Source organism: Triticum aestivum, chromosome 5A (assembly GCF_018294505.1).
Source record: "Triticum aestivum cultivar Chinese Spring chromosome 5A, IWGSC CS RefSeq v2.1, whole genome shotgun sequence".
Taxonomy (NCBI): domain Eukaryota; kingdom Viridiplantae; phylum Streptophyta; class Magnoliopsida; order Poales; family Poaceae; genus Triticum; species Triticum aestivum.
Window position 1 is genome coordinate 390628524 of NC_057806.1, and position 22902 is coordinate 390651425.

Genomic DNA, 22902 nt, shown 5'->3' on the forward strand with positions numbered 1-22902 from the left:
GAAGCCTTATGCACCTTGGATCATGAGATTCCTCAGGACAAGGTCTTCACTCAACTACAAAGCTGATTTCCAGAATCATCTCAGCTACTTGCCCCCAATTGAAGTCCTCAAGCACACATATTCCTCAATTGATGGAAAGGGCAAGGCACCAGCTGTAATTGATGAAGGAATTCGTCCATTGGATGGTCAGTTTCGCAAAGCTGCATCTTATTCCACCAATGATGACTCTGCCACACATGACTCTACCAATGCTCCCAAGTCCACTCCTCAAGCCACTACTCCGCGCGTGATGACAGACCGTGAACTTCTGCTTAGTCTTCACCAGAAGGTGGATCAAAATCACAAATGGGTTAAGCGTCAGTTTGGTTCACTTCTTCACAACATGACTGCCACACACAATGCAGTGAAGAAAAACCACTACTACCTCCTCAAGTCTTCGGTCGCACTTGGGCAATGCTCTCACATCTGTATGGTGAAGAAGATCTGAAGAACATGGGTCTTAATGAAGATTTTGACTGGTCTGCACCTCGACCAAAGAAATTCAAGAAGGTCAAGGTTCCTTCTCTGGTGGCCAGCTCATATTCTTCATCGCGCGACACTGATGAACATGAAGATTTAGACGACACTGCGGCAGGCCCTACATCAACCAACGACCCCAACAACGCTGGCGCTCCTTCATCAACCTGATTATCTTCAGGGGCGTTAGTCCTCAGTTTCGATCCTTTTGGTCATTTGATGACAAAGGGGGAGAAATTGTTTAGATGATATAGTTTTGTTATGCTTCACCTCTTGCCACGTTTAAACAACATTTAATATTGTTGGGTACCTAACCGAGAGTGAACTAAATAATTGATGTGGTGTTCGGTCAATATGCAACGGAGTTGCATATTGAGCTCCACTTAATTTGTAGGATTGCTTGTGCACTTTGCCATGCCATGCCGCTTTAATCCGGACATGCATCATACTTGTTTGTGCATCATGCCATGATTCTGTGTTGGTTGTTTACTATGTTGTTTGCTTCTTTCCGGTGTGCTTCTTCGGGTTGTTTCCGGTAACGTCGTGTTTGTGAGGAACCGTTCGACTACGTCCGTTTGTATGCTTCATGGACTCGTTCTTCTTCCTTGCGGGATCTCAGGCAAGATGACCATACCCTCGAAATCACTTCTATCTTTGCTTGCTTAGTTGCTCGCTCTTTTGCTATGCCTATGCTGCGATACCTACCACTTGCTTATCATGCCTCCCATATTGTTGCACCAAGCCTCTAACCCACCTTGTCCTAGCAAACCGTTGATTGGCTATGTTACCGCTTTGCTCAGCCCCTCTTATAGCGTTGTTAGTTGCAAGTGAAGATTGAAGTTTTGTTCCTTGTTGGATCATGGAGATGTTGTTCCTGGTTGGAACATGTTTACTTGTTGGGATATCACAATATATCTTATTTAATTAATGCATCTATATACTTGGTAAAGGGTGGAAGGCTCGGCCTTATGCCTGGTGTTTTGTTCCACTCTTGCCGCCCTAGTTTCCGTCATATCGGTGTTATGTTCCCGGATTTTGCGTTCCTTACGCGGTTGGGTTATAATGGGAACCCCTTGACAATTCGCCTTGAATAAAACTCCTCCAGCAAGGCCCAACATTGGTTTTACCATTTGCCACCTAGCCTTTTCTTTCCCTTGAGTTGGCCGGCACAAGGGTCATCTTATTTTAACCCCCGGGCCAGTGCTTCTCTAAGTGTTGGTCCAACTGAGCGATGTCCAAGGCTACCAAGGGAAACTCTGGGTTGGCTTACCCGACGTCTTGCTCATCCGGTGTGCCCTGAGAACGAGATATGTGCAGCTCCTATCGGGATTTGTCGGCACATCTAGGTGGCTTTGCTGGTCTTGTTTTACCATTGTCGAAATGTCTTGTAACCGGGATTCCGAGTCTGATCGGGTCTTCCCGCTAGAAGGTCTATTTCTTCGTTGACCGTGAGAGCTTGTCATGGGCTAAGTTGGGACACCCCTGCAGGGATTTGAACTTTCGAAAGCCATGCCCGCGGTTATGGGCAGATGGGAATTTGTTAATGTCCGGTTGTGGAAAACCTGAAGTTGACCTTAATTAAAATACATCAACCGCGTGTGTTACCGTGATGGTCTCTTTCCGGCGGTGTCCGGGAAGTGAACACGGTGTTGGAGTTATGCTTGACGTAGGTTGTTCTAGCATCACTTCTTGATCATAGTTTCTCGACCGTGCTTTGCCTTCTCTTCTCGCTCTCATTTGCATATGTTAGCCACCATATATGCTAGTCGCTTGCTGCAGCTCCACCTCATACCTTTTACCTTACCCATAAGCTTAAATAGTCTTGATCGCGAGGGTGCGAGATTGCTGAGTCCCCGTGGCTCACAGATACTTCCAAAACCAGCTTGCAAGTGCCGATGAGACCGTGCAGTTAACGCAACCAAGCTCAGGAGGAGCTCGATGAAGATCTTGTCCTTTGTGGTGTTTTGTTCTAGTTGATCAGTAGTGGAGCCCAGTTGGGGTCGATCGGGGACCTTGTCGCATTTGGGGTTCTTCTTTTATTTTGGTTCCGTAGTCGGACCTTGATTGTATTTGGATGATGTAATGCTTTATTCATGTAATTGTTTGAAGTGGCGATTGTAAGACAACTATGTAACTTCTTCCCCTATTTTATTACATGGATTGTGTGAAGATTACCTCACTTGCGACATTCCTTACAATGCGGTTATGCCTCTAAGTCGTGCTTCGACACGTGGGAGATATAGCCGCATCGAGGGCGTTACAATGAATTGCAAGATATAGGGGGGGATCTCCATGATTCCACTCTTCAAGTGTGCATTGCTTCAAAAGCAAATTCCTCACTATGCACATCTTCAGGGGGAGTTCTTCTATATCTTGCAATCAAATTCCTCAATATCAGTATTTACACTTCATATGTTTATCCCCGTTGAAAACTTAACCTATATTGTCATCAATCACCAAAAAGGGGGAGATTGTAAGTGCATCTAGTGCCCTTTAGTGATTTTGGTTTATTGAAGACTTATAGGTTAAGGGACTAATGCGTGTGTGAGTGTACACAGGTCTATAAGTCTATGAGGAGTTTGATATTTACAGGAAAAGTCGACCCCTAAAAATGAATATCTTCGACTGAAGATTTTGGTATTTCTGAAGACTTTCATGAAGACTTTGAAAGTGAAGAAATTGGTGTGTCCGTGAAGACTTGATATTCATGCGAGGAATATGAAGCTTGAAGACTTTCATTTTCATAGTTTTGTTTTTCTCTTTCTTGAGTCATAGGAAACACCGTACTGTTAAAGGGGGTCGAGGAAATACTAAGGAAAAATTTCCATGTGATGCTCAACTCAAAATCCTACACCTACCAATCCCTTCGAGTGAAGCCATTGGAAATCTCATACAGTTCAGTCAATTTCTTCAGTGACAGAGACGAAGTTCTTCTGGTCTCTGAGGAATTTGTCCTGACTGAGGAGCTAGGAATTCGCCAGTGCGGATTGCCTACACAGTGAGGAACATGATAGCCCTGAGGATTTTGCTACTCAAAATTCCGACCGTTGCTGTGCTATGCGCCAGCTGTTCCAAAATATCTATCCACCTAACGGTCATATCATTGAAGGGCATTTATGTCTTATCATGTTGGGCTGCTCCCTAGGCTATAAATAGCCGCCCCCTACAACCACTAGCTGGTTGGCTGCTCCGAGAGAAACTGACACTTGTCATTTGAGAGCAACCCATCCTCCGAGGACTTTGAGCGAAAATCATCAAGTGAGGAAAAACCAAAAACCCAAAACCCAAACACCTACAAACCCCAAGTGATTGAGCATCACTGAAGAGATTGACCCTGAGTGGATCCGACACTTGTTACCTTTGAAGATTGTGCTTCTTCCAGACGGTTAGGCGTCATGGTCTAGAGCATCCAAGAGGAATTGTGGATCGCCGGGTGACCAAGTTTGTGAAGGTTTGGAAGTCGCCTGAAGACTTACCATGAGTGATTGGACGAGGTCTGTGTGACCTTAGTTCAAGGAGAATACGGTGAGGACTGGGTGTCTTGGACTAAGTGTCCTTGACTGGGTGTCCGGAACTGTGTGTCCTCGAGTTTAAATACTCAGTCGCTCCAACCAGACGTACAACTGAGACAGCAGTTGGAACTGGTCTACCAAATCATTTTCTTCACCGAGCTTACTGGTTCTATTTCCTCAACTCTTTCATTTCCTCATAACTGTGTTGTATGTTTGTTCATATCTATGTTTGAAGACTTTGACTGAAGACTTTCTCAATTTCCTCGGTTCAATTTCTTCAGTCTGTTTGTCTTCATCCTGTGTTATCCTGTGATTACGCTTCCTGTACTCTGTGCCTGTCTTCATTTCATCATGATGACTATGCTTGTATTCTGTTGTGTTTACTTTTGAGTACTTATTCCGCTGCTAGTAGTTCTTCGCTAAGGAATTTCCTCACCGGCAAATTCCTCAGTGAAGAATTTCATAAAAATCGCCTATTCACCTCCCCTCTAGTCGATATAACACACTTTCAAGGTGGCCCTACCTAATCCAACCCGATTACTGCGGCTTCCTCCACCCTGCGCGCTTCCCAAAATTCGAATCCCACAATATCCACGAGCAGTAGAGCAACCTGTCAGATGGAAGATTTTTCCCATATCAACACTCGAAGCTTAGCAGTAAAGTTCACTCGGCAGAACCAAGAATGGATCAAGGCGACTGAAAAAGAAGTCGAAGTCATTGTGATTACTCATTTGGTCCCAATAAGGCGCTTCCGAAGCGCGAAAATTGAATCGGAGGTGTTCTCAACTCCTTCTCCACTCCAACCCTGAACCATTCAGAGGCTAATGATGAAGCTATGTACCTAGGGTAGGGTCATAGGCTTGACCTAGACACCCTCCCCTAGGACATCATCCTAAAACCAGAAGCATTCGAGGGATAGCATAATCCACTCGAACTCGAAGCATCCCACTCGGAAGACTCGAAGTCACTCGACCGCGACAACTACCACTCGACAGACAGAAGATCTAAAGTCACTCTGCACGGTAACGGTCAGACATTTACTTCATAGACTTAATAGACATTTATGTCACTTTATTGCTAGTGCTACCAATAACGCCCCCTCTTGATGTACCTTAAAACCCTTGTAACATGGGCTGGCTGGGGTCTAAGCGCACTCTATATAAGCCACCCCTCCACTGACACAAGGGTTCGCACCCCCTGTAAACACACACATACATAATCCAGTCGACCGCCTCTGGGCACCGAGACGTAAGGCTGTTACTTCCTCCGCGAAGGGCCTGAACTCGTAAAACTCGTGTGTACAACTTCGCCATAGCTAGGATCTTGCCTCCTCATACCTACCCCCCATTCTACTGTCAGTCTTAGATCCACGACAGCCGTGCCCCTTCCCCATGGACTGGTCCGAATTGGACTAGGGAAAGGGGGCGCCCCCTTCCTTCGTTCTCCTTCTCTCTTCACTTTTTCCTATTTCATATGGGAGGTGGAATCCTACTAGGACTAGGGAGTCCTAGTAGGACTCCACACTTTGGGTGCGCTCTATGAGGGCCAGCTTCCTCCTCCCTCCATCCTTTATATACGTGGCCAAGGGCACCCCATAGACACAAGTTGATCATTGATCTCTTATCCGTGTGTGGTGCCCCCTCCACCATAATCCACCTCGGTCATATCGTAGCGGTGCTTAGGTGAAGCCCTATTTTGGTAGCTTCATCATCACCATCATCACGTCGTCGTGCTGACGAAGCTCTCCCTCGACACTCTGCTGGATCCTGAGTTCGTGGGACGTCACCGAGCCGAACACGTGCAGATCGCAGAGGTGTCGTACATTCAGTACTAGTATCGGTCGACCGTGAAGACATACGACTACATCAACCATGTTGTCATAACGCTTCCGCTTACAGTCTACGAGGGTGCGTGGATAACACTCTTCCCCTCTCGTTGCTATTCATCATCATGATCTTGCATGTGCATAGGAATTTTTTTGAAATTATTGCGTTCCCCAACAAAAATGATTGTAAAACATCCAAGAATGATAATAAAACAGCATGAATACTTCATAAATTATAGATACATTGGAGACGTATCAGCATCTCCAAGCTTAATTCCTACTCGTCCTCGAGTAGGTAAATGATAAAAAAATTATGAAGTGTGAATGTTAGCAAAGTGCATAAGTTTGATCCACGATAATTTCAATCACTTTTCCTAGCATCATGACAACAAATCTTTCTTATAAAATTTCTCATGTGTAAAGTAGCAACCAATTCACATGTTAAGGTTCAAACAATGAATTCTCTTGAAACTCAACAACCTATGTTCTCAGTCACCAAGCAATTGTAATTCAACTTATTCAACAGAGTTTAAGTAAGAGCTCCACATACTCAACCATCATATAGTCTTCTATGATTGCTAACACTCACCGCATACACATGAGCAAAACGTTTCAACCGGACACATAAAGAGATAGGGGCTTGTAATTTCGCCTCCCAATGTATTCACCTCAAGGGTGATGTCAACAATAATAACTCATGTTACCCATATCCAACTGGATATATGTGCCTAGATCTTTCCTCACCACATGATGCTTACCAAAAGAGAAAAATAAAAATAATAGAGAGAAAAACTTTGACCCTTGCATGAAAGTAAATACATAAAAGTAAAAGATAGGCCCTTCGCAGAGGGAAGCAGAGGTTTCCATGTGCTTATTTGTTTGTATGCTCAACCCCTTAGTGCAAAAGAACGTCACGTTATATTGCCCCTTATGATAGCAACCTTTATTATGAAGTCTGTCGCTTTTATTCTTTACCATCACAAGTTCGTACAATGCTCAATTTTCTCTTACACTAAATGATCTAACACTTTTAGAAGCAATTTTTATTGCCTTATTGCATCGATGACAACTTACTTGAAGGATCTTGCTCAATCCTTAGTTAGGTATGGTTGAATCTTGAAGATAAGATTTTGGTTTAAGGGTTTTTTGGATGCACAAGTAGTATCTCTACTTTGTGCGGAATTTTTGGCTAGCAAAGATGGGTGGCAAGCACCACATGTTGAAGGATCTATGACAATATAACTTCTATGTGAATATGAACAAACATAAACCATTATGTTGTCTTCCTTGTCCAATGTCAACAATTTTGGCATATAATATTTTGATGGGGGCTGACAATCACAAAAGATTTCCATGATAGTGTATTTTGCATGTGAAAGTTATCTTCCTTATACTAATTATTCGTGAATTGCTTGTATGACCAATAGTGTGATTGTCAAGCCTCAAAAGATTTCACTTTATAAACCCAATGTGAAGCTGCCACTAGGCATGATATGATTTCAACTTCATGACATTCAATTTATTCAACAATTTACTCATAGGATGTAAGTGAAGCACAAGAGTAAATGCATATAAAAGAGCTTCGTTGACGGGATGTGAATGCCGCTTACCTAGCCTCCCTGGTAACTATTTGAGGACTCTATTTTATTTAAAAACTTTAGATCTAAGTATTTTATTAAAACATCAAGCAAAATTAAAATAAAATGACATTCTAAGAATATCACAACTCATGTGAAGAAGCAAAAACTTAGGCTCAACCGATACTAACCGATAATTGTTGAAGAGGAAAGGTGGGATGCCTATCGGGGCATCCCCAAGCTTAGATGCTTGAGACTTCTTGAAATATTATCTTGGGGTGCCTTGGGAATCCCCAAGCTTGAGATTTTGTGCCTCCTTAATTCTTCTCATATCACGGTTTTCCTAAATCTCAAAAGCTTCATCCACGCAAAACTCAACAAGAACTCGTGAGATAAGTTAGTATAAACCAATGCAAAAACCTTATCATTCTCTACTGTAGCAAATCACTAAAATTATTATTTAACATTGCCTACTAAATGCATCTGCATATTTAATACTCCTATCCTCAAATAGAATCATTAAACAAGCAAACATATGCAAACAATGCAAACATAACAGCAATATGCCAAAACAGTACTGTCTGTAAAGAATGCAAGAGTATCAATACTTCTTAAACTCCAAAGATTATGAAAATTTACCACACTGTAGAAAAATTATCAGATATTAGTTTGCAAAAAGTTTCAGTATTTTATCACATTTTGACTTTTCTAGGGAATTTTTGTAACAGCGGTAAACTTTCTGTTTTCAAACAGCAACATGTAGGCTTGCAAAATAAGCATAGTAAAGGCTATCATTGCCACTTTTATTAAAATAAAAGATGCAAACAAATTATTCTAAATAACAACAAGCAAATATAACAAAATAAAATGATGCTCCAAGAAAAACACATATCATGTGACGAATCAAAACATAGCTCCAAGTGAGGTTACCGATAACGTTGGAGACGAAAGAGGGAATGCCTTCCGGGGCATCCCCAAGCTTAGTTGCTTGGATCTTCCTTGAATATTACCTTGGGGTGCCTTGGGCATCCCCAAGCTTAGGGTCTTGTAACTCCTTATTCTCCTCATATCGACATCTCGCCCAAAACTAGAAAACTTCAATCACACAAAACTTAACGGAACTTTGTGAGATAGGTTAGTATGATAAAGAGCAAACCACTTCACTTTTGGTACTGTCAAAGACAAGATTCATAATTGTTATCACACAATACCTACTGTAGCATATAATTTCCACAATTTATATTGAGCAATATAATCCATGAAAACTAGAAAACAAGCAAACTATGCATTGAAAACAGAATCTGTCAAAAACAGAACAGTCTATAGTAATTTGTACTCCAACCATACTTATGATACTCCAAAAATTCGGAAAAAATAGGAAAACCTGGGTAATTTGTATATTAATCTTATAAAAAAAGAATCAGCATTTTATCACGCTACTATTAAAAATGAGAATTGTTTTCCTGAGCGTAAAAGTTTTAGTTTTTCAGCAAGATCAAATCAACTATCACCATAAGCCATCCCAAAGGTCTTACTTGGCATTTTATTGAAACGAAAGCAATAAAACATGATCAATACAGTAGCATAATCATGTGAACACACAAAAACAGTAGGTAAAAGTGTTGGGTTGTCTCCTAACAAGCGCTTTTCTTTAATGCCTTTTAGCTAGGCATGATGATTTCAATGATGCTCGCATAAAAGATAAGAATTGAAACATGAAGAGAGCATCATGAAGCATATGACTAGCACATTTAGGTATAACCCACTTCCTATGCATAGGGATTTTGTGAGAAAACAACTTATGGGAACAAGAATCAACTAGCATAGGAAGGCAAAACAAGTGCAACTTCAAAACAATCAACACATAGATAAGAAACTTGATATTATTGAGATATGTAAGAGCATAAGTTCCTTCCTCATAATAATTTTCAGAAACATCATGAATGGATTCAGAAATATAACTATCACATACAACACACTTTTCATGATGCACAAGCATAGAAGATTTATTACTCTTTATGGCATACATGTCATCATAATAATCATCATAGATAGCAACTTTATTGTCATAGTCAATTGAAACCTCTTCCAAAATAGTGGATGTATCACTAAATAAAGTCATGACCTCTCCAAATCCACTTTCATCAATATTGTAATAAGATTAAACACCCTCCAAAATAGTGGGATCACTACTACCTAGAGTTGACACTCTCCCAAACCCACTTTCATCAATGTAATCATCATAAATAGGAGGCATGATATCATCATAATAAATTTTCTTATCGAAAGTAGAAGGACTCAAACGATCATATTCATTAACCAAAGCATCCCCAAGCTTAGGACAAGCATTATTTCCAGCAAATAAATCTTCAAACATATCATACTAATTAAACATAGCATCCCCAAGCTTGTGGTTTTGCATATCATCACAATCATTCTTATCAATAGCATGAATGGCACCAATAGTATAGCAAACATTATTATCATATTCTTCCAAGCAAGTGCTAAAAATATTTTCAAGATCATAAGGGATACCGTTGTCTTCCCAATCATAATCATTACAACAAGTAGCAGGTATCACAAAATCATACTCAATATTATCATCCTCCATCAACATATGTGATTCACTTTCATGAGGCGCAATGGTGATAGGAGCAACATTGTTTGGGAGAGATACCTTTTTACCTTTATTCTTTCTTCTTTTCTTCTTCTTCACCACATCATGTGTGGGTTTAATTAATTCTTTCAATCTTCTTGTTGAAGAGATTGATTGGATAGGAAGCTCCTCCTCGTTACCTGATTCATCATAATAAACACTAGGAGGGTATTGGGAAATATTTTCCCTTTCATTAGTACTCTCTTCATATTCTATTTGTTTTCTTGCCTTTAGATAGTTAGCAATATAAGGATTCTCAATGCAATTTACCGCACAAAACATGTAAATTTCCTCTAGATCAAAATCAAGAAATATCTCTGGGTTTGGAAAACCCTTAGTTAAACGTTTCATTTCGTCATACCCCAAAAGAAGACTAAGCTCTTTATGATGCTCAAGGGAAATCAAGTTATCACAATTTTTGGACACGATTTGATCATGAAACAATTTGCATTGGAGATTTAAATGACCATGTTCATTGCAAAGTTACAAGGATGGCGAAAAAATTACATCTTTTAGCACAATCATCTAGCCTCTCTTGCAAATTTTTCGTTTCTAAATACTTATGCTTCTTACAAAATCTATCTTCCCTTCTTGGTGTGCATTTGCACTCCCAATTTACTCCGCAAAAATTGACATGTTTATAAGAAACATTTCTGTCATGACTTGTGCAATCATCATTAGCATTTTGGATATTCAAAGAATTTATACTAACAACATTGCAATCATGCTCATCATTCAAATATTTTGTGCCAAACATTTTATTGACTTCTTCTTCTAACAATTGAGCACAATTTTCCGATCCATCATTTTCCAAAAAGATATTATAAAGATGATCAATAATATGATGCAACCTCAATTCCATTTTTTGTAGTTTTATTTTATAAACCAAACTAGTGATAAAACAAGAAACTAAAAGATTCAATTGCAAGATCTAAAGATATACGTTCATGCATTCACCTCCCCGGCAACGGCGCCAGAAAAGAGCTTGATGTCTACTACGCAACTTTATTATTATAGACACGTGTTGGGCCTCCAAGCGCGGAGTTTTGTAGGACAGTAGCAATTTTCCCTCAAGTGGATGACCTAAGGTTTATCAATCCATGAGAGATGTAGGATGAAGATGGTCTCTCTCAAACAACCCTGCAACCAAATACAAGAAATCTCTTGTGTCCCCAACACACCCAATACAATGGCAAGTTGTATAGGTGCACTAGTTCGGCAAAGAGATGGTGATAAAAGTGTAATATGGATGGTAGAAATATATTTTTATAATCTGAATAAATAAAAACAGCAAGGTAGTAAATAGTAAACGGGCACAAAAACGGTTGCAATGCTTGAAAATGAGGCCTAGGGTCCGTACTTTCGCTAGTGCAACCTCTCAACAATGCTAATATAATTGGATCATATAACCATCCCTCAAATTGCGATAAAGAATCACTCTAAAGTTCCTATCTAGCAGAGAACATAAGAATAAATTGTTTGTAGGGTACGAAACCACCTCAAAGCTATTCTTTCCGTTCGATCTATTCAAGAGTTCGTACTAAAATAACACAAAGCTATTCTTTCCGTTTGATCCATCCTAGAGTTCGTACTAAAATAACATGAAAACAAATACATATTCATAATACTCAATCCAACACAAAGAACTTCAAAGAGTGCCCTAAGATTTCTATCCGAGAAACAAAGACAAGAACGTGCATCAACCCCTATGCATAGATTACCCCAGTGTCACCTCGGGAATCCACGAGTTGAGTGCCAAAATATATATCAAGTGAATCAATACGATAGCCCATTGTCACCACGAGTATTCAATTGCAAGACATATATCAAGTGTTCTCAAATCCATAAAAGTATTCAATCCAGTAACAATGAAATCTCAAAGGGAAAAACTCAATTCATCACAACAAGATAGAGAGGGGAAACACCATATGATCCGACTATATTAACAAAGCCCGCAATACATCAAGATCGTGACATCTCAAGAACACGAGAGAGAGAGAGAGAGAGAGAGAGAGAGAGATTAAACACATAGCTATTGGTACAAACCCTCTGCCCCGAGGGTGGACTACTCCCTCCTCATCGTGGTTGCCGCCGGGATGATGAAGATGGCCACCGGAGATGATTCCCCCCTCCGGCAGGGTGCCAGAAAGGGTCTAGATTGGTTTTCGGTGGCAACAGAGCCTTGCGGCGGTAGAACTTCTGATCTAGGGTAAACCCGTGGGTTTTCAGAACTTTGTGAATTTATATGGTAAAGAGGGGGTGCAGGAGGCCACCGAGGTGGGCACAACCCACCTGGGCGAGCCGAGGCCCCCAGGCACGCCCTGGTGGGTTGTGCCCCCCTCGGGGCACCCCCAGGTGCTTCTTTGGCCCACTGGTGGTCTTCTGGTCCATGAAAAATCCACAAAAAGTTTTGCGGTGTTTGGACTCCGTTTGATAATGATTTCCTGCGATGTAAAAAACAAGCAAAAAACAGCAACTGGCACTGGGCACTGGATCAATAGATTAGTCCCAAAAAATGATATAAAGTTGTTATAAAATGATTGTAAAACATCCAAGAATGGTAATAAAACAGCATGAATACTTCATAAATTATAGATATGTTGGAGACGTATCAAAGCTCCAGAAGTAGCAGGAAGAATTTCTGGTGCCGTTGCCCGGGAGATCTACGACAAGTCAAGACATACCAACTACCCATCATAAACTCTCATCTCTTGCATTACATTATTCGCCATTCGCCTCTCATTTTCCTCTCCCTCACTTCTAAAACGATTTTCGAAAAGATTTTCCCTTTTTTCGCCCTTCTTTCGTTCGATCTTATGTTTGCTTGTGTTGCCATGTGCCTTTTATTTGCTTGCATCTTCGCTTGCTAAAAATCTATTGATATGGATCCTCATCCACTCGCTAATCTTTTTAAAATATCCAATTATGATGAACCAATTGCTAGTGAGTTGAGTGCACTAGATTATCTTTATGAGGTTTTGTTTGAAATTCGTGAATCTGAAAATTGCGATGAAGTGTTGAAAGAAGAAATTTTATGAAGTGATTCACGATAGCTCCTTGAATGAAAAGCGTCATTGCAATGATATTATTATATATTCTATTAATTTCAATTGTGTTAATGATATGCAAAACCCTAAGCTCGGGGATGCTAATTTTTCTATGTCTACTACTTGTTGCAATGTTCATGATTGGGGTGATTTTTCTTATGATCTTGAAAATTTATTTAAGTCCCATGATGAATATGAGATTGATAATAATGTTTTCAATAATACTGAAAGTGGGTTTGGAAGAGTGTCAACTTTAGATCCCACATATTTGGATAATGTTCAATCTTATGAAGTTTTTGATAAAAGTGGGTTCAGAGAGGTCATGACTTTATTTTATGATAATCTCACTATTTCGGAAGAGTGTCAACTTTGCATGCATGTGGATCATGAAGAGAAAACTTTATGTGATAGCTATATTGTAGAATTTGATTATGATCCTACATGTAATTATTATGAGAGAGGAAAATATGGTTGTAGAAATTTTCATGTCACTAAATTACCTCTCGTTATGTTGAGATTGCTATTGTTTCTTTCTCCTTTCTTGCATATGCTAGTTTTTGTTTGTCTTAATAATTTGTTTGCTTATATAATGCCTATGCATAGGAAGTATGTTAGACTTAGATGTGTTTGTCATGTGTTTTATGATGCTATTTTTGTGCTTTAATTCTTGTCTTTCGTGTGAGCATCACTGAAATATCAGATCATTGTCTTAGATATCGTCATAACTTTGCACTTTTCTATCAATTGCTCGGTAGTAATTTGTTCACCCACCGTAATATTTTCTATCTTGAGAGAGGCCTCTAGTGAAACCTATGGGCCTCGGGTCTATTTTCCATCATATAAGTTTCCGATCTACAATTTTAGTTTCCGATTTACTTCCTTTGCAATCTTTTACTTTCCAATCTATAAATCAAAAATACCAAAAATATTTACTTTACTGTTTATCTATCTCTATCAGATCTCACTTTTGCAAATAACCGTGAAGGGATTAACAACCCCTTTATCGCGTTGGGTGCAAGCTGTTGATTGTTTGTGTAGGTATTCGGTGACTTGTTCGTTGTCTCCTACTGGATTGATACCTTGGTTCTCAAACTGAGGAAAATACTTACTCTACTTTGCTGCATCATCCTTTCCTCTTTAAGGAAAAAACCAACGCAAGCTCAAGAAGTAGCAGTAACCTTCCCCGATATAGTGAAGATTTGTTGGCTGGTCTCCGTGGTGTTTTTTCCTTTTGTGTTGGAGGGGCTTTCCACACTAAAATCATGTGTCTCCTATGTTGATTTCGTTCTTCATCGTTTGATCTGCCTGTCGTATCTCTAACACTTCCTGCAAAAAAACAACACTGTAGCCAGCGGTGAGTAATCGTGCAAACTGAGCGAGATAGCATATCCGTTAACTATATTATTATTTTCCTTTTAAAGAAAGTCAAGAACTAGCCCATTCATTTCAAGTAGAAGAGAATAGAGATACCGGGCTCATGGGGTTAATGAAAACCTTTAAAAACATAATTGTGATGATCCATCTATATGATATAAGCAGTAGGAGTTGAATATTCAGATTGACATGGTAACTATTCTGTGTCGGCCAGGTGCCTTGTCTTGGGAGTGTGTTGTAACTTTTTTCGTTCGGTTTTTCGTATATTAACGGGCAACTCTCTTCTAACTTTTTATATATGTGGAGTTTTATGGGGCTGACTTACAGAAAAAAGTAGAAGATAATGCAATGATGAAGGGATAATGAGAGCATCTTCAATGCTGACCCTCAAATTTGCTTTGGCATCTGTCTGCAGATAGGGCGCGCAGGGGGAGGGGAGTTCCCGGACAGTGATGTCGGAGCCCATCATCCAAAGCTAGCCGCGTATGTACGGTTACATTTTAAATGAATTTTAACAAAAATGGATAAATTTGATTCAAGCTGAAACAAATCGGACGATATCCATTTAAGCTAGGATAATTTTTACACAAGACCAGATGATATTTCATCCAATGAACGAAAAACCTTAAAAAGGAAACCCTAAACTACCCTACACTTGAAGGTGACCTCATAGGCCATGCTGGGCTGGCCAGCGGTCCGTCATCTTCGCCGGATCCGGCGTCGGAGTCGGCCTTCGGGCGATGAAAGGGAGCAGCATTGTGGAAGGACTTCCGGCCAGCCGCCTGACGCTCGTAGATAATCCTCTCCACTTCCTCCTATGTCGTGTGTAGTGTGGCCGCAGCCACCGACGACGTGGGCGGGGGGAGAGGCCGGCGGGCCTTGGAGGAGGCGGTGCTGGGGCGGCGATCTCGCTGTGAGACCACTCCTCGCCGTAGTTTTCCATCTCCTCGTCGAGGCGGCGGAGACGGCCCTTGCTCATCTCCGCAGTCGTCACGGAGCGTTCCATGGCCCAGGCGTACGCCAGCTCCGGGTCTACCGTGATGTGTGGCGGCAGGACGTCGGAGTCCGCGAACTCCGACCGGCGCTCAGCATTGCACCTGTCTCGCCGGTACCGCTCTCTGTCGGCGTACTCATGCGTCGTTATGGTGCTCCAGACGACGAAGAGCTGCCGCTACTGCCGTCGCCACCGAGGTAGTGGCGAATGCGACCGCGCGCCTTCCTGGTGATCGCATTGGGCACGGGCAGCGGCGAGCGGCGTGTGTCCTTCACACGCCGAGGTGCGGAGAGCGCCGCTCCTCCTTCACGTGTCAATCCACTCGTCCTTCATGTGCCGAGGTGGGGCGAGAGGGGCTCCTCCTTCACGTGGGGTCCGATTTGGATGCCACGGTTGCGTGCCGGAGAGCGTGGAGGGGATGCAGGCTCTAGCTTCACGGGGAGGAGCGTCCCCGGTGGTGCCACCGAGCCATTCAGGTGGAGGATGGAGCGACGGAGCATCAGTTCCATCCGCTGCTCGCACTCCTTGTCCGTGGCGGCGTACACCTGGTCCTGCGCCACCGGCGTGGACTACTGCGGCGGTGGCTGGTCCTCCTCATCGGAGGAGGAGATGACGATCTCCGTCTTCGTTGAGTAGCCACCCGCCAATGAGGACATCGGCCCCGAAGTTCGAGGGCGGCGTCGCCACGATCCTCCGGAGCCTGTCTTGGAACCGCCGCCTGACCCATGACTTGCCCATCATCGGAGTTGTGGAGGAAGAGTGGCAGGGAGGGAAGGAGGAGGAGGAAGAGCAGAGAGATCGTGATGTGGACGGCGCCACAACACGGCTTATAAAGCCTTGGCCAGGCCATGCGAACGGACGGTCAGCGGCTTCAATGCGGCGCAGCAACCGAGTTGGTTTCTCGGGAAGCTGCATCTGCATTGAAGCAGCGACTCCCGAGATGTCACGTCAGTCAGCGCCGGTCACACCGCGGTATCAATGTCGGCTGCTCTGTGCTCTGGGCCGGCATTGATGCGGCGCGGGAAGCAGCGTGTGCATCGGAAGGAAAGCGCGAGAGAGGCAGGTAGGGTTGTTGGGTGAGCCAGGACGGTCAGACGCAGGTGTGGTAGTGTCCGGACACCTGCAAAGCTCTCCTAGTTTGTCTCCGGTTTGTGGAAAAAGCACGCCCGGAGCACCGAGCGGACCGATACAGGTCCATGTTGACACAATACGTTCGCATGTATGTAGACGATTTGATGGTCAGCGTTGAAGATGCTCTTACAACCTTTATTTTGTAAATGTGATGGCCCATCTATGTGATATAAGCAGTAGCAGTTGAAGATTCAGATTGACACGGCATATTGACATATGTACATGTTTATTATCTTTATGCTTGAAGACGACGACATTGTGGTGTGCACTGACTAGTTCTTCTTGGATGACAGGGTAAAATGAAAGATGAATGACATAATTGAAAATGACCACACTCGCACGGGAATTGGTCGGACGGGCTCTGGTTTATTAGTTGACATTGCAATTTGGAGGATCAAACTCCGTCGTGCGACCTCGGACAGAACCACTACATAAAATTTAGTGCCTCAACTTGCAATACGATGAGAAAGAGTTGAATTCTTGATCTTTTTCAATTGCAAATTATACTTCCGGGACCTCATAATTAAACCACAAGTTGAGTTATGACAGCACTACAGATTTGAAATACAGCACAATGCCCCCAATGCAAGTAGGATCAATAAAAGTGGAGCTCCAAGATTGAGACCAAAACATATAAAAATTCCTATGTCACGTTGAAGAGAGATCCATGGCTAAGTCAATTGAGGTGCAAATTCCTGCCTGCTGGTCTCGACCTCAACCAAATCAGCGGCCCGGCGCTCAAATCCTGTTGCTGACCGAGCAGGTGCGTGCTAGTGGATCAGAGGCGAAATCGCGGCATCATCTCGGCTGCTAGCTTGTGTTAGCAAAAGGTCCAAGAACAGTGAGCCGATTTAGGAAACTCCTGGCTGATTTGGGATTTGTTAGGCTTTCTTTTCTGCCTTCAGACCAGATATGAAATGACAAGTACAGCCACTACCAGTGCAGGAACCAATATTGAAATAGATATGATGGATGTTCTATTTCTGGATGAAGACGGACTAATTGTTTGGTTGCACATGTCTTGATCAGATTCATATCTGAAATTACTTACTACAATCAGTTCAGAGTTTTTGGTGTGGAAAACAATCTTAAATTTGTTACATCCGTACATGTGTAAGATCACGGGAAGAAGAACACTCCACATTTCACATTTGGACGCATATTAATTGAAAAAAAATCTATCATCATATTACTAAAACAGGGGGTTAAAAGGAGCTCCTGCATATCAGGGTTATACTATCTAAATTAATCGAGCAGCATTAAAACATATAAATTGGTACTAGCAATGTGTTCGTGCGTTGCAACGGATTCAAAGCAGAATAGTACTTATTCACAAACTTGCAAGAAAACAATCTAGTTTTGATATGCATATACCACTAAAAATATATTATATTTCACTTAAAATATATTCGCCAGGCTGTTTTGATGGGATGAGGGAGGGGTGTGGTTGATTTCAAAATAATAAGAGGTTTTCTACAAATTGAAGCAGAGAAGTGGGTTATTGTTGCAAAAATGCCATAACTTACCTCACGGCCATTAGATGTAGATTTAATGATCAGAAATGACGGATAACAGATACACCATCATCACAAACTGAGTCTTTTATAGAAGTAGAGATAAGGCAAATGTATCTATATTTGATGAAGACATCTACATTATACGAAATATCTAGCCATGCAAATGGGAGAACGCTAGCACGGCCATAAGAAATGGACAGGTAAAATAGGGAAAAATTGAATCACTACAGGTACTTAAGCAGTTTTTTCTTGTGCTGCCGCTTCCTTGGTCCGACGTACTACGTGGTTTGGTGGTGGAACCTGCTTTCCAGCTGAACAACATTCAGGGTCATTTCGTCGAACACTCTCAGCGCAGGGAGACGGCAAGACAACGTACGCCAACACCGTTAAGGAGGCCCAAGCTCTGATGCATCAAGGGCGCCTTCTGCTTCAGTTCAGACGCAATAGGCCGCCAACCAAGCGGTGCACCGTCACTGGCCGTCGCCGTCGCCGCCGCCTGCGCTCCTTGCCGCTTGGCTAGGCGCTTACATTGGATAAGCTAAGGGGGCGGCACCACGGTCCACGGGGTGCCGAGCTTCTTCGCTCCGACATCAGGTAGGGTGTGTTTGGTAGCATGTATGGACCTAGTCTAGTTGTTCTCATCTCATACATGCTGAGTGTAGACATGTTGGGTCCATGCAGTTGCTGTTGTTTGGCAGTGACTAGTAAATGCACCCGTGCAACGCACGTTAATATTTAGGCAATATATTAATTGCATGCAGATATTAGGTATGATATTATTTGTGTGTTAATTCTATGATTAATGCAATAGTTGGTATGATATTAATTGCACGTTAAATATGTTGAACGCTCGCCATTAGAGCAGTGTAGGTCGTTGGATTGACTTAGTTTGACGGCCGAGATCAATTGGATCTGCCCCTTTGGGTCTTTTTATATTGGTATATAGATGTATGTGCTGAGACATGCTGAGTTGAGATTTTGTTTGTCAGCCCGCATGTGTTTAGACATGCTGAACAATTTCGAATTCTGAATATTTTTTTGAATGATGAACAAAATCGAAAAAATGTCAACACAAATTTAAACATATTTTGAAAATTTAAATAAAATTTGATATTCTAAACTTTTTTGGAAAATTAAAATAAATTTTGAAATTCTTTTTTTTAATTTGAACATATTTGAAATTACGAGTTTTTTGAAAATTTAAACAAAAATTGAATATTTGAATATTTTATAAAAAAATAAAATTCTATTGTTTTTCAAAATTCAAACAAATTTTGATTTCCTTTTGAAATTCCGAACATTTATGAATTTTTTAGAAAAATTGAAATTTCAAATATTTATTGAAAATTTGAACAAATTTTGAAATTATGTTTTTTTTAATTCAACTTTTTTTCATTTTTTCTGAAATTCTAAAGTTTTTTGAAAATTTAAACAATTTTTGAAATTCTGATTCTTTTTGAAAAATAAACATATCTGAACGTGGTCTGGTCGGTGAGGACGAGTGTCAGGGCCAGCATAGTTGCCTCCATGCACCCTGTCTGGGGTGCATGAGATGAGCATGGCTGAGGGCACTTTTATGCATCAGATAAGCATAGCTCAAATGAGCCCATACACCCTATCAAACAAGCAAAAGTGGGTCGGATTGGAAACTTTTGCCCTCATATACCCTACCAAACATACCCATAGTGACTGAGGCTTGGACTGAAGGAGCGAACTCCAGCGCGCGCTGGCGTGACCCCGCCGCCTCTACTTACTTCTCCACGCACCGATGTGCCCCTTCCTGGCTTCCACCTATAGTCCTACGCTGCCTTCTCGCCTGGCCGCCCTCAGACTTCTCTCTAAGCATCCACGTAAGCGTTACCGATTTGCTTCGGGTACGGCCTTAACGAACAAACGCTCGCCGTCGGATGTCGCCACAAGGGGAGTGAAGGAGGAACGGCCTCCGTAGGACACGTTACATGCCAGTGCCACAAAGCAACGCGGCAAGCGCTATTCGGTCGCAGCGGCAGGGTCATCGTGCAATGGACGGCTTGAGTTTTGCACGACGATACGATCAAGATGAAACATGGTGTACATTGCAAGATTCACACATCTACAGTATAACCTTCTCTTTAAAGTCAGAATAAACATCACGATGCACACCTACACTACAGGGTATTGGGTGAGAAACTGAGGAGATTCATGCGATCATAACCAGTGACACGCACGTGCAAAAAGAAATGGTTATGTACGCATATCATCGCTCCATTGATGCGCAAATACTCAACTAAAAAATTTACTACTACTACTAAATATCCTCTGCGCGCCATGTAGAGCCCGATGAAATCTGTGGCCTTGAATCGCACATACTATCTTGGTTCAGTTATCTCTGAATCCGATAGCACCCCTTCACACAGCTCCTGTGTGTCACACTGGCTCTGGAATGGCTCCGGCACACGTAAGGTTGCATTCTCGCAGCTGAGCATCAGAAGAACATCCCACATGCTGGGCCGGTCTCCCGCATTGGGCCTGGAGCACCATAATGCGATCTGAATGCATTTCATTATCTCGGTCATTCTTGATTCACCATGCAATGCTGGATCTATCATGTGGTACATCTCCATTGATTCTGCCATTGTCGGCAATCTGAGAAGCTGCAGCATCATAAATACAAAAGGCAATTCTTCTTATATTACTTGAGTGCCCCTATTTAGTAAAATCCGATATATGAACAAAGAAAATGGGTTGGTACATCCAAGGAATTCTATTTGCAGAGGACATCAGTTAGCACATGTACTTACATCACCTGCATCCTTGAAAAGTGCATCGGGCCTCTTTGCAGTAATTATCTCAAGAAGAGTGATACCAAAGCTATACACGTCACTCTTCACTGAGTAAATACGGTTAATAACATATCCAGGATCCATATAACCCCTAGAACCAAACAAATACAAAAATATATGAAGATGAAGAAAATACATGAGGTGATAGAGCAAAGGCTTTACCGTGAACTTGATAAGTTCATACCTTGTACCGAGTAAACTACGCTTGTGTCTTTCACGCCCATCCGGACTACACACTTTTGCAAAAGCAAAATCAGTAATCTTAGGAGTCATATAAGAATCTAAGAGAATCCTTTGTGGATTTAAATCCCCATGCATAATTTGTATCCCACAGCAATCATGTAGATAGGCCACCCCACGGGCTATCCCTAAAATTATTTTGAAGCGCTCAGACCAGTTGAGCAACACCCTTGTTCCTGTGCCAGTGAGATACTTATCGTCACAATCGTGAGAGAACAAACTAAGTGAAAAAGGTCCACAGTGACCTATAAGAACAACTTAGAAGAGACATACCAGTTACCGCGTCAGACAAACACCCATTTGGCAGAGATTCATAGACTAAAAGTGCTTCTCCTCTTTCACTGCAACATCCAATGAGCTTAGCAACGTTTTTGTGTAGAAGCTTTGCATGAAAGCGGACTTCATTTTCAAATGTGAGTGAAGAATGGGAGTTATTTTGATAAAATCTTTTGATCATGACTTCAAGTCCACTGTCCAATCGTCCCTGCAAGCATCAACACTAGGTTTATCTACGACAATTTGTCGGTATGTGATTTAGTACTGCTGCAAAGATTTCCAAAAAAAAGGGAGCATCTAGGTTGGATGTATGCCAGATAACCATTCGATTCTAGACATGTACATTTCGGCTCAATACAGTATTCGATTTTACATCCATGTTATGTAGAAATTCTTTAAGATTGTGCTCCTTTTGCAGATAACAAAACAAAAGGTGACATACATATGTACATATCTTAATCCATGTTAAAACTAATTACAAGTAAGAATTTCTCTGGTAGAAATATGTCTAAATTGGCATGTTAGAACCTTCATCCGGGGAATGGATATCTATCTTTAACAAGCAGCATGCAATCTTTCACCTCTCAAAACTCAATATCAGAGCTATGCTGTTTAGGAAAAATTCAGAAAGAATAAAGTTTAATGTGTCGTATGCAAAGGTAAAGGTGTTGTGGATGCACCTTTTTTTGCATGCCATTATTAGCCAGGGCTGATGAAACTTGATTTACATATGTCAAGACATGTCTTGTCAGATCTTTTATAAACTTGAGGTAGCTAAATCAGAAGCAGGGGGACAGGGAATTTTTAATTAATGAACTGATCACTTCATGATGTTTGAATATATGAAAGTAAAGGAGCAAATGTGTGTTTGCTGATGTAATGCCCAAACAATTTTTTGCACTGGTAATTCGATTATCTTAAAAGGGTAACAGCATCAGTAAAAAACACTAAAAATACCAGTGAATAAACCAGGGAAGTTTTGTTGTGACGTTCACTGTTGTAAAAATTTAGTTATGATGATTGTGTGTTATGCATTTAAAAGTGCAACAAGATTTGGACCATTAAGAATATACTTGCGAAGAATAATACAAGAAGATAAAAAGGATTTTTTTCTCCTAGATCCAAAAAGATTTTTTTTTTCAAAAGCACATTCACATTATGTACCTTATACACATCAGCATATCCACAACTTCTAATTTTGCATCGGAATGCAAAATTATTTGTAGCAGCCAATAATTGGGAGAAATGGAAACCTGAAAACCCTGCAGGGAATGCACCATGAGTTTTGCTTGTTTGTGATGCAGACTGTAGTTTCCTTTGAAAGTTGATGGGTTTTGCCGAATGTTAAAACTAATATGTCTAAATATTCATTTATTGATTCTATTATCTTCAGTATCCATTGATGTTGAGTTGGT

General features: G+C 41.5%; 1 protein-coding gene across 1 annotated transcript; it reads right to left on the reverse strand.

The window, feature by feature from the left end:
- Positions 1-20398: 20398 nt before the first annotated feature.
- On the reverse strand, positions 20399-21691 carry LOC123106973 (cysteine-rich receptor-like protein kinase 25). Its single transcript, XM_044528993.1, has 4 exons — positions 21485-21691; positions 21156-21387; positions 20930-21062; positions 20399-20782 (listed from the first exon to the last, which is right to left on the reverse strand). The coding sequence occupies exons 1-4, from the start codon at positions 21666-21668 to the stop codon at positions 20498-20500; spliced, it is 834 nt and encodes a 277-aa protein (XP_044384928.1). The 5' UTR covers positions 21669-21691; the 3' UTR covers positions 20399-20497.
- Positions 21692-22902: the final 1211 nt, after the last annotated feature.